This window comes from Nannospalax galili, unplaced genomic scaffold (assembly GCF_000622305.1).
Source record: "Nannospalax galili isolate Female #2095 unplaced genomic scaffold, S.galili_v1.0 scaffold471, whole genome shotgun sequence".
Taxonomy (NCBI): domain Eukaryota; kingdom Metazoa; phylum Chordata; class Mammalia; order Rodentia; family Spalacidae; genus Nannospalax; species Nannospalax galili.
Window position 1 is genome coordinate 2,941,541 of NW_008330333.1, and position 11,943 is coordinate 2,953,483.

Consider the following 11,943-nt stretch of genomic DNA (forward strand, 5'->3'; position numbering starts at 1 on the left):
GGGACTGGAGTTTTGGAGCGTTGTTAGGTGTCATGTGGGTACTGGAATTTGAACCCGGGTCTTCTGCAAGAACAATCAGTGTTCTTAGCCACTGAGCCATCTCTCCAGCCCCCTCAAAAAATTTTTAATTATATGTATATATGTGGATCTGTGTGTGGGAATGTGCATGTGTGACTGCAAGTTCCTAGGGAGTCCAGAGAGGATATGTCAGATCTCCTGGAGTTCGAGTTACAGGCAGCTATGAGCTGTCTGACATGGGTGTTGGGAACTGAACTTGGCTCCTCTGCAAGAGCAGTATGTGCTCCTAACCACTGAGCCATTTCTCCAGGCCTCTGTCTCCTCTCTATATACTTCTCAGTGTTTACTTAAATTTCCAAAGAGACTTTAGGCTCTTTAGCATTTTCTGATTTTAAATCGAAGTGGATGTTGTAGAAGGAAGGAAGGAGAAACTGGTGGGCAGGAGGATCTCAAGACTTTTTCTGTTCCCTTTGTAGGATGCTGGAAGAGGAGAAAGACAAGGAACAGAGAGAACGTATTTGTTCTGATGAGGAAGAAGATGAGGAAAGGGGAGGCAGGAGGATAATGGGGCCCCGGAAGAAATTCCAGTGGAATGATGAAATCAGGTGTGCACAAACTGAGACCTTGCCTCTTTGGAGGGCTTGTGGGGCTAGGGTCTTGAGCCTGACTCCATATTGCTATTGAAGGTTAGGATTGTTTACTTTCATGGAGCTATTGAAAGCACATGATGGCAACCATAAAACAGCATTTGGGGTGGCAGGAAGTTTCTGATCTCTGCCTGCTCCTCAGGGAGCTGCTGTGCCAGGTGGTGAAAATCAAACTGGAAAGCCGTGATCTGGAAAGGAGCAGCAAGGCCCAGGCCTGGGAGGACTGTGTGAAGGCCTTTCTGGATGCTGAGGTCAAGCCCCTCTGGCCTAAAGGCTGGATGCAGGCCAGGTGAGGCCCTCATGATGACGTGGGGTAGTCTGGGCTGACAAGGACCCCTGCCCTCAGAAGTCACTGTCTTGCTGGCTTAACTCTGATATCAATTGATTACCTGGGGACATACTGGGATCTGAAGAAGAGTCTCATAAGTCTAGAAGAGGAATGTTGCTTGTGGGGGTTCAATTCTTGTCATTCCTTGAGCCACTTCAGTTGGAGGATTGGCTGTATGCTCTTCTCATCACAGTGTAGACTTTTTGTGTTGATGCAATGACTGTACTGAGGCTGAGAGGTAGCATCATCTTGGGGTAAAAAGTTTCATCCACAAGATGCTGTGCAGATGTCATACTGGAACCTAGTACTGGGCATCTATCCCAGAGTCTCATTCTCATGTATTGCTGCCCATGAGTGGAGTATGTCTGCTGGATACAGGGCATAGGAATATAGCAGCTGCTGATGTTGGCCATTGTTTCTGTGCTTTGGACAGTTACAGAACCTTGGAAATTACTCTTTTTTCCTTATAGGTTGGGCTTATATAAAGACCATTTTTGTCAAGTTTCCCTGGAAAAAAAGATACACTGTGGGATACTCCACATTTTCTCCTTGGGAAGGTTGAGAATACCAGGGAAGGTTGAGAATACCAGTTAGGAAGGTGCCATGCCGTGGGGAACACATGGCTATGAGATGTTGGGGCAGAGCCATTAGCTTTCTTGGTAAAGCCTGGACTCCTGACTTGAGGGTAGTTGGTGTGGCTACTCAGTGGGAATTTGTTTCAGTTGTTAGCTAGATTCAGTGAGAAATAGCCAGTGAGCACCAGGGTCTCTAAGAAAGCAACAGAAGCAAGAGTTGTAGCATGCAGGGGCAAATGTGATACCCAGCACTCTTTCTTTCAGGACTTTGTTTAAGGAGAGCCGGCGAGGCCATGGACACCTGACATCACTCCTGTGAGTGCCTCCTTATTTTATTTCTCAGGATACTGTTGTTTTAATCTCCATTTGTAGATCTCTGAACCATGTTTGTGTTCATTTCTTTGAACAGGGCCAAGAAGAAAGTAATAGCTCCTCCTAAAATCAAGGTGAAGGTGAGTCAGCTTGCTTGGGTCAGGTGCCAGCTGTCCTCTTCTTCCTGAAATCTGCTTAGGAAATTTCCAGTGACCATGGCTGCTTGTTGAGCTTTACTGGTCAGGGGACATCTATTCATATAGCATTCTTGAACTTCCATAACTCAGAGATCTGAGGATTGCAGGACACTGCAGATGTGGAGGTCGAGCTGTTTGATAGGGGGGGAAGTACACTCCTGAGTGCCTGTTAGCTTGGAGCAGCAGGAAGGAGTGATGTCTCTGTTGAGCTACCTGGCAGAACTACAGGGAAGTATAGTAGGTGGAGCCCAGAGATGTGAAAACCACCTTAGATGTCACAGAAAGCTCTCAGTGAGAGCATTGATACTTGCCAAACTTTTACCAGTTCTTGAGGCTCAGGGTTCCCTTAACAGTACTTAAAGAGACTGTAAGAACAGATGTATGAGTTGTTTATTCCTGAGTATCTGTCAAGCTCCTATAGCATGTGAGGACACACTGTGTTGAGTACCAGGGATGCAAGAGTAATGGGATAAATCCCATTCCCCTTCCTGTGAAAAAGACTGAGGAGACAGGAACTGAAAAAAGGCAAAGGAAAAGAAAGCTAAATTAAGACAATTTTCATGTTCTGCATCAGTCTTATTGTGGCCAGGAACATCCAAGATAGTGTGAATGCCAGTGGGCAGAGTCTCCTTCAGCAAGTCTTGTATTTTTTTCAGAAACCAAAAGGAGAAAATTTTGCTGTGGGCGTGTGTGTACTTAGCAACAAAGCATGCTGGGCTAAACTCAGCCCCAGCCAGCTGGACACATACCAGACAGTGCTACAAGGCAAAGCAGGTGTGGCACCTGTTCTCATCCATCCCTGGTTTTGTAATTACACAGGAAGCTTGAGTTTCTCACATGTTGACATCCTCACAAACAGGCCATTGTTGACTTCTTTGGACACTTCTAACTATCAGCATTTTTGCTTTCCTTTAGGACTCATCTGCTAAGCCTGACAAAAAAGTTTCCATCCCATCAGGACAGCTTGGTGGTCCCACTGCTTTGCCTTCAGAGCACCAGGGAGGAGGCCAGAGCATTGGGGCCACCAGCAGGGATCTCCCATCCCAGGTGACTGGTGGCCTTGCTGACCCTGCTCCTGTCACCCTAGAGGACTCACTGGATGAAGACTTGGTTCAGAATCCAGCTTCCTCAGTGGAAGCTGTGTCTAAGGAGCTGGCTGTGTTGAATAGCAGAGCAGCTGGCAGTTCTGAATTCACACTACCTGCACCCTCCAAAGCACCAGTAGAAAAAGTTACTGGTGTTTTGTGTACAGAAGAAAAACGGAACTTTGCAAAACCCAGTCCTTCTGCACCACCTCACACTAACACCCTGCAGTCACCCCTTAATTTTCTGGCTGAACAGGCTCTAGCACTGGGGCAGTCCTCTCAGGAGAAAAAAACAGAGAGTTCTGGCTACAAAGAGCTGTCTTGTCAGGCTCCTCTCAGCAAAGGCCTGTCTGAATTGCATCAGTCCAAAACAAAGCACCACAGCTTGCCACGGACGTCTCACGGACCCCAGGCAGCAGCTCCTGTGGCCGGCCCTCAAGTCAAAGTCTTTCATGCAGGCACTCAGCAGAAAAGTTTCACCCCCTCAGCTCCCTTTGTCAACAAGCTCCAAGGCCCAAAGGCCTCTTCTCCACAGTGTCATCGTTCCCTCCTGCAGCTGGTAAAGACAGCAGCCAAAGGCCAGGCCTTCCATGCCTCTACACCAGCCTCCTCAGGAAGCTCACCAGCCTCCAGCAGCAGCTCTCATAAGACTCCAGCCTCATCCTCTACTGCCCTGAGCCATCCAGCAAAACAGCATCCAGCCAGCTCTGTGGGGCCATCTTACAAGAATAATCCCTTTGCTGGCTCGATCTCCAAACATGGGGCTTCTTCCGGCAGCCCATTGTCTGGAGGAACGTCAGTGCAGAGCTCTGTTTCTGGGACCTTGCTCCCTGGCGTGCAGCCTCCCTCCACAGGACAACCTGCCAGCCGAGCAGTCCCAAGCTCAGCTGTGAAGAAACCGCCTGTTTCCCAGAAGCTGACCCTAGTGGCTCCACCCGGAGGTTCAAATGGAGATTCTGGTGGTGGGACCCAGGGAGTGGCAAAGTTACTGACTTCCTCCCTGAAGCCCACTGCAGTTAGTAGTATGACATCATCTACCTCCTTGCCAGTGAGTATTCCAGCATGGCAGCCCACCCCAATTTAAGGGGCCTTGAAGACAAGGCCACCTGCCTTGCCCTGAGCTGAAAATGTGGTCTGAAATTGAAGGTCAGGCAGAGACAGTGAATGAGATCAGACACTGGAAGACTGGATTTCCTGTTCAGTCTGACCTTTTCTGGTGGTGGGAGGATCAGTATAGCCTGAATGTCTCCTTGGCAGGGGAATGGGGGGTGGGGGGTTGGGGGAAGTGCATGAATCCCTGGAGAAGTTAGGCCTGCATGGCACAGAGTGAGCCCACAATCTGTGCATATAGAATGAGGGTGCCTTCAGCTGTTAGGTGGCAGTCAGGAAGTGTTCGTGTCTCATCATAAACAGCAGTACCTCCTCAGAGCAATTCTCTGACTGGCTTTGAAGAACTCTGCAGGTCAAAGGTGACTTGACAGAATATCTCTGAGTTCAAAGCTAGCTGGCTCTATGTAGTGAGTTCCATGCTAGAGACGTCTTACTCCATACCATACTGTATGGTGACTCTGAACATTAGTTTCCAGGAAAAAAAATGTGTGTATGAGTGTATGCATTTGTGTGTATGAGCAGGAGCACGTGTGCCATGGCATGTGTGTTGAGGTCAGAGGACAGCCTTGGGTATTGGTCTACACCTTCTGCTTGCTTTGAGACAGGGCCCCTTTCTTCATTGTTGTATATACCAGATTCTCTGGCCTTGAACCTCTAAGGATTCTCTTGTCTCTGCCTCTCATTTTACAGATGTACCCAATTATAGATTGATGCTACCATCCCTAGTTTTATATGGGTTCTGGCGATTCAAGCTCACGTCCTCAAAACTGAGGCTGTGGCTTGGTGATGGAGCACTTGCCTAGCGTGCACCAGGCCCTAGATTCAATCCCCTGTACTGCCAGGAAAAAAGAAAAAAAAGAAAGAAAAGGTGAAATCATTGACTTGAAGTTGCTTTGACTATACTTTCTAGACTGGCTGGGGGTGTAACTCAATTGGTGGAGTGCTTGACTAGCAAGCATGAGGCCCTGGGTTTGATCCTCAGCACCACATAAACTGGGTGTGGTGGTATACATGCCTATAACCCCTAGCACTGGGGAGTGTAGAGGTAGGAAGATCCAAAATTCAGGGTCATCTTCAGCTATGTAATTCCAGGTTGGTATGACCTATGAGACTGTCTCAAAAACAAAATGAGGGCTTCCTATTTCCTGTGAGCCCTTGGGTTGAGATTTGTAGCCATGGTGAAATGTTGAAGATTTCTGTCATGTTAGGATTCCTCATGTTTTTTTCATATCAGTTCATGCTTTGTCTTCCTGAGGTGTCTATAACCTGGACTACAATCTGGCTCCAAGTCAAAGAGCATAAGTGTCTGTAGAGGATAACCTGTAACTTCAGCCCAAATGAACTCTTCTAGGATGCAGCTGCCTCATCTTCTACATTGAACAGGATGACTGTTTCTTAGACTGGGTCTTACTATGTAGCCCTGATTGGCCTACAGCTCACAAAGATCCACTTGCCCCTGCCTCCTAATCTCAATTATAGCCCAGCTTAACAAGACTTCTTTGAGTTCCTTTATATTCTAACTTACTGTGGCATTAGAATTCATGAATATGCACTATTTATTCTAGTTGAAAGTTCAATCATGTATGATTTCAGTGCAGTTAGATTTCACTGGCCACATTCCAGTATTATGCTACAGAGAAGCTTTACAATTTACTTTGTGATGAAAAGGAGAGAATAGGCACAAATCTAAAAGGAAGATAGGACAGGAATGTTCACTGTCACCTGAACTTGAATTTGTGGAGAACCAGCTAGGAATGTTACTTAGGGACACTTCATCTTGATTAAACCATAAAAGTCTCATCCTGTTTAGTGGAGGAATTAAACCATAAATTCTGGATGGTGGAGCTGGAGGGATGGCTCAACAGGTAATAACACTGTATACTCTTGCAGAGGACCTGGGTTCAGTTTCCAGTACCTACATGGGGCTAACAACTGTCCATAACTCCTGTTCCAGGGGATCCAACACCCTCTTCTGGCCTCTAAGGGTATTGGACACATATGATGCTCTTATATACATGGAGGCAAAATACTCATATATGTGCATAAAATTTTTGTTTTTAATTCTTTAAAATATTTTATTATGTGTATGAATGTATTGCCTGTATGTATGTAAGTATGCCAATGGCATGCAATTCCTGAGGAGGTCAGAAGAGGGTGCTGGAGTCCCTGGAACTGAAGTTAGGGACAGTTGTTGGTTGCCATGTGGGTACTGGGAATTGTACCCAGGTCCTCTGCAAGAGCAGCCAGTGCTCTTAATCCCTGAGCCATCTATTCTAGCCCCTCCTGTTTTTAATTCTTGATGGTGAGGATTTTACTGCCTCTCAGGAGTGAGACTAATGCCTGTTACCATCTTCATTTTCAATAGGATCTTTTTAAATGAGAAACTTGCCTCTCTGTATTTATGAATTCCTTGGGTGGTTTTAAGGACTCTCCTAGATTTTAAATTTGTCTGAAGATGCTTTTTAATAAAAAGTTTTGCGATTCTAAATACAAGAAGAAGCAACAATAACAAAAACCAAATTTAGGTCTTAGTGACCTAATGTATTTGTTACACAGATTTATGTAATAATACATACAAAATATGAATGTATATGTTGTATATTTTATGCTTAAATATATATATGAGTTTATGCATTATGGATATCCATACATGGTATATTATTTTCCTTTATAAAAGAAGCATATTTAAAATGAACTGTTTAACCTGGAAGCCACTCTGTGCTAGCTCAGAGAGACTTCCTCATTCCTCTTTTGGGAGCTATACAGTAAGTGTTTGATGTCTTCCTTGTCATGTGTGATTAATTTGGTGTGGGTTGACTGTGAACAGGTTAGGTTCTGACTGTGTATGTGTTTCTTTCTCAGAAAGGAACCGGTGGGGCAGTGCTGCTGACCAGCTCTTCTCCCTTAAACCTGCTACCTTCATCCTACAAGTCCAGCAGCCCCAAGCTTCCTGGGGCCATGAACTCGAATTCCCTGGGGATCATAACCACCCCTGTCCCATTTCCACTTCATGTACTCTCCTTCAGTGCAGATTCCTCTGCCAAAGCAGGGGTTTCTAAGGATGCCATTGTCACAGGCCCAGCCCCTGGGACCTTCCATCATGGCCTCAGCCACAGTAAGTGCTGTTTCTTGCCTCTGTCCCTATGTTGTGTGCTATGTTGGGTCTGATGGGTCTTGTGTATATTTGGTGTGATTGTGGGGAGCACCTCCTGGGAACATGCAGAGCCCCCCAAGCTTTGGGTTTTACTCCAGCCTGGCCCACAGGTTGTCTGAGGCTCTGGATTGCCCGAGCTGCTTTTCTGTTTTGTCTTCAATGTGTGTGTTTTGTTCTTCTCTCCCCTCCTGTTTCTCTCAGGTCTTCTGGCTGGTTTGCACTCCAGCCCACCCCATGCAGCGCCTCTCCCACACGCTGCTGTGTCCACCCATGTCCCGCAGAGTCTGCCAGGTAATTGCCAGATGGGCAGTGTGCCACATGCTCTGTGCGTCATTCCCTTCCACGCTTAGGAGCCATGCTGCCAGGGCTTTCAGCCGGCTCTGCCTCGTCTCTGTGTGGTCATCTTGCTTTGTCTTTCGAGACTGTGTCTTTGTGGGTATCAGAATGACAAGCCTGTACCACTACAGGCTTCTCTTGGTTCACACTTGGAATGGCCACTGGGACAGGCTTAGCCTGTGTGAGAACAGGAAGTAGTGAAGCCTGAGTGTGAAGCAGAGGTATTCCAACCCTTAACATGCATCTAAAGAGAAAGAAGGTAATGGTAGCTCTCCTCCAAGGAGAGCCAATGGAGGGCCTTCATGGTAAAATGCTTTTTTTCTACTAGGCATCATCTGGTGGTAGAGACTTGCTATACTTAGTTTTGTGAAAGAGAACCAGTATCCACAAGGCAATTGAGAGGCCATAGTACAATACTGTGAGGAGGGACCTTTTATCTCTGAAGTTGGCCTGGACCTGGTTTAATTCTTCATGGAAACAGATTTAGAAGCACACAAGGAATGAGGCCAGTGTCTCCTGACAGAATGGTGCTTCTGGAAGTAGGCAGCTTTGAAAGTTCTAGGTATATGTGTTGCCAGGTTGATGGTACGAGAATGGGACATATGTGCCATAGGCACCTAGTAAGAACTTGATTTTGACCTGGTGTTCTTACCACTCTAGACTTGTTCCAAGCACACTGGGAGGAGGCAGTCTGAACTGAGGGAACTCTGGGATTGGTGTAGGGCAGGAGTCAGATGCAGACTCTGTGGCTGTGTGTGCTGTTACCCACTAGTGGACAATATGGGCCCCACAGCTCCTTGTCTGCTGCGGGTCCCTGGTATCCATGTCCTCAAACTGAAGACTGTAGTGAATGTCAGGAGCAATGTCGGGATGAGGGTTTCCAAGTGAGAAGTTGGCTTCTTTAAGGAGTAAGCCTGTGACAGTAGTTTTTTCCTTTTCCTCTGGAGAAGCAGTGGCATGTAAGGACTTCCTTCATAGACTAGCACCTGCCAGTGGAGTTAAGTGCAGTATGGTAGCCTCCCCAGCTACCTAGCCTATGTGGTGTGAAAGCGAGATATTTGATCTTCACTTGATTTGGAAACGGTCCTTTTTGAGAAAAACAAAAGTCATTGAAGAGCCATTGGAAACAGACCTGGATCTGTGGTATTTTTTTCAGCTAATAAAGGGATGGGGAAAGAAAGAAAGAGGTTGAGTTCTTATACAATTTTCCTCTTTTCCCACTGGTCTTCAAAAGGTACCTGAAGGACTGGCGTTATAGCTCAATGGTAGAGCACTTGCCTAGCATTATCAGTACCAGGAAGGAAAAGAAAAAAACTGGGGAGCAATCAAAACCGCTATGAAAAATGGGTTAGCAGAGAGAGCTTCCTTCTGAGCTGTGCTGTGGATGTTGCAGAGCTCTGGGAGGGACTGGGAAGGAGAGCTCAGTGTCTTAACAGTGAGCTGCAACTTGTGTCTGCTTTGCTTTCCCTTCCTCCCATATGAACTCAATGTTGTTGCCCTTGTCCCTCCAGTACCTGAGTGTCTTTATATGGCAAGAGAATGATCATTGCTTGGATTCTGTGTGATCATCAGGCCTTGCTATAGGATGGCATTGCTGACTGAGGCATGCAGTGGCCCATGACATGTTGCAGAGTGCCTGTTCTACAGACAATGCTCAGCAGCCACCTGCTTGCACGGTTCTAGTGTCCGTGCATACTGAAGGCTGTTGCAGATAACAATGCACACAGCCACTGTCAAGTGTTTTGAGGCTTGAGCCTTAGAATGCCCTGTGCTTGGTGACAATTACCACTTACATTCCTGTGAGGTTTGTTTAAGCTGTCCTAAAGGAATTGGAGTATCTGAAAGACTTTCTTCTCTTTTTGCCTATTATTTTCCAGATGCTTCACAGCTTCATGGGAAAGGGCCTATTGTACCAAGGAAATTGTGACTGCTTTGGAAGACGAGCATGATTGACTTGGGTCTAGGAGGATGCCCAATATATATAGGTCTCTGATGACAGACATTGGCTGTGCTCTTCCTGCCCACTGATTTTCTTCTGGAGCAGGTGTGAGTTCAAAGTGGAACACTTCTTAGCACTTCTGATGGGCCTCCAACCAAGTGGTGGCTCATGCTGCTCACAAAGCACTTAATGACCTGGTGCTCTGGGCTTTATGGCTTTGTTGCTGAATGGCATGGAGGGGCAGCTCTGGGCTGGGAAGCATGCCTAGGCCATATTGGGAAGCACAGTGTGTACGAGCTCCCATGGCAGATTAGTTGGCAGAGCTGTGTTCTAGATCTGCCCAACCTCTGGCATTTGGTCTGAGTACCTCACAGCTCCCTACTGGTCAGGGCCTCCTCCTGGTCACAGTAGGATCCCTGGATGGTTGTGATACCATCCCCTCCTCAAGCTGTGCTCAAGAGAACAAGACCTGGGCCAGAGCCACAAATAGGAGACCCTGTCTCCTTACAGAATACTAAGAATACCTAATGTGTACTCATTGTAGGGGCCAGTTTCTCCTTGGAACATGACAATGAAGCTCTTATAGAGAAAAGACCTTTGTAGATTGAATAATCATGGTAGGATTTTTAAAGACATCTGTCTTGGGCTGTTTTCATCATTACCATTTGAACTTTGAACGCATTGGATAGAATGGGACTGCTCTTCACACATCACATTATAGGAAGACATAATTCCAGTGCCTTTATGGTGGAGCAGACTTTGACAACACACATCCATTCAGCCCCCTGAATGGATCTGAGATGAAGACTTTTTTTAAAGCTAGTCTGTATTTAAGATACAGTTTATTTAATTGGTTTTTTTATGGCTGCACATCATAACTTGTGCTGTACTGACTTGAAAGTCATCTGGGCCCCCAAATGCCTGCTTCCAGTGGAGCTGGGGCTCTGTTTTTCTAGAGTTGGTGCAGGTGGACCGCAGGGGAGCCCCTCAGCCCTCCTATGTCTGAGGGCCCAGGGGTTCCAAGCTACAGGTTGACATTCCAGTTTGTCTTATTCCTAGAAATCTCACTCTGGCAGAGCTGTGGGACAGGCCTCTGAAGCATCTGCCACAGAGAACAGGCCTGGGGTGCTGGCACTCTCTGGGCAGTGGGCTTCTGTATGGACTTGGAGAGTGCACAGAGAGTCTGGGGAGTAGACAGGAGACAGACAAGGACAGTGATTGCAGAGCTCCCATCACCAGGTTGCCACACTCACCCAGTGGTTGTGTCACATGGACTTGGAGGACCCTTGCGTGTCCTGTGAATCTGCCATATAGTGGGAGAGTACCAGCACCCTGTGTGCACCCCTGGGTGAGACAGGTGTGTTTTTGGTTCCTGCCTCCAGGGTGTGATACTCAGTAGTTCCCTATTCCTATGGAGGTGACTGCCTTTCTGCTTTACTGGGAGCAAGACCTTTGTCAGCTCCTCGGCCTGGCCTCTGCTCTTACTCCTTTTGTATGGAAGAATCAAGTGGTTTCACACTGGGCCATGTGGATTCCTTATCCCTTTATTATATATATTTTTTGCAACTTGGATTTCCAGTTTGTTTACAGAATAGTCTTAGGTAGTAGCAAAAGAGCCAAAGAAGAGATTTGTATAGAGCTCCAAGCCGAGCTGAGGCCGCCAGCAAAGGCTGAGCAGTGGGAACTCTCCAGGCTCCTCTGCCCGTCAAACAACGGGCCCTAGCCCCCCTGCCCCTTCGGTGCTCCCTCCTCCCCACATGCCACTGCGTGTGCAGCTAGAGCAGGATACCCTCATCTTTAGGAATCTAGCGATGCCTCTTGCCTCAGGGAAATGTTTCTTTGATGGGGAGTTGATGAGATTTCTTTTCCTTGTTTATGCTTTATTTGTGGTAATGAAAGAGTGAATGACTTAAACAGCCATGGCCAGGGAGATCTACAGCCGGCTGCAGCGAAGGGTGGGGTGGAGCGCGCTCAGGGGGCTGCAGGGGTTTCCTTGGCAGGCGCAAGGCTCTGAGCACTTAACCAGGCATGGCCGTTTCTTAGGTGTGAGAGGGGCTGTGGCTTTTGTGCAGCGACTTTGTTGATGTTAGGGGGTGGTATGGAAATTGTTAATCTTGTATAAAGCAACTCAATAAATTGTTTTCGAGGTTTCCAAAATGTCTTTCCTCATTCTTTTGTTTTTACTGTATTTGCAAGTGATTCTTCCTTGCACAGAAGCCCCATTGTGTACAGAATGCCCATT

At 47.0% G+C, this 11,943-nt stretch overlaps 1 protein-coding gene across 1 annotated transcript in view; it reads left to right on the top strand.

Moving 5' to 3' along the window:
* The window catches only part of Ubn1 (ubinuclein 1), a 34,344-nt gene extending 22,486 nt beyond the window's left edge, over positions 1 to 11,858 (top strand). Inside the window, exons 11-18 of the mRNA XM_008846567.3 lie at positions 495 to 623; positions 808 to 954; positions 1,833 to 1,883; positions 1,978 to 2,020; positions 2,993 to 4,210; positions 7,135 to 7,387; positions 7,628 to 7,717; positions 9,640 to 11,858. Coding sequence (XP_008844789.1) covers positions 495 to 623; positions 808 to 954; positions 1,833 to 1,883; positions 1,978 to 2,020; positions 2,993 to 4,210; positions 7,135 to 7,387; positions 7,628 to 7,717; positions 9,640 to 9,689 — 1,981 coding nt within the window. The 3' untranslated portion in view covers positions 9,690 to 11,858. The remainder of the gene's footprint in view (positions 1 to 494; positions 624 to 807; positions 955 to 1,832; positions 1,884 to 1,977; positions 2,021 to 2,992; positions 4,211 to 7,134; positions 7,388 to 7,627; positions 7,718 to 9,639) is intronic.
* The last annotated feature ends 85 nt before the right edge of the window (positions 11,859 to 11,943 follow it).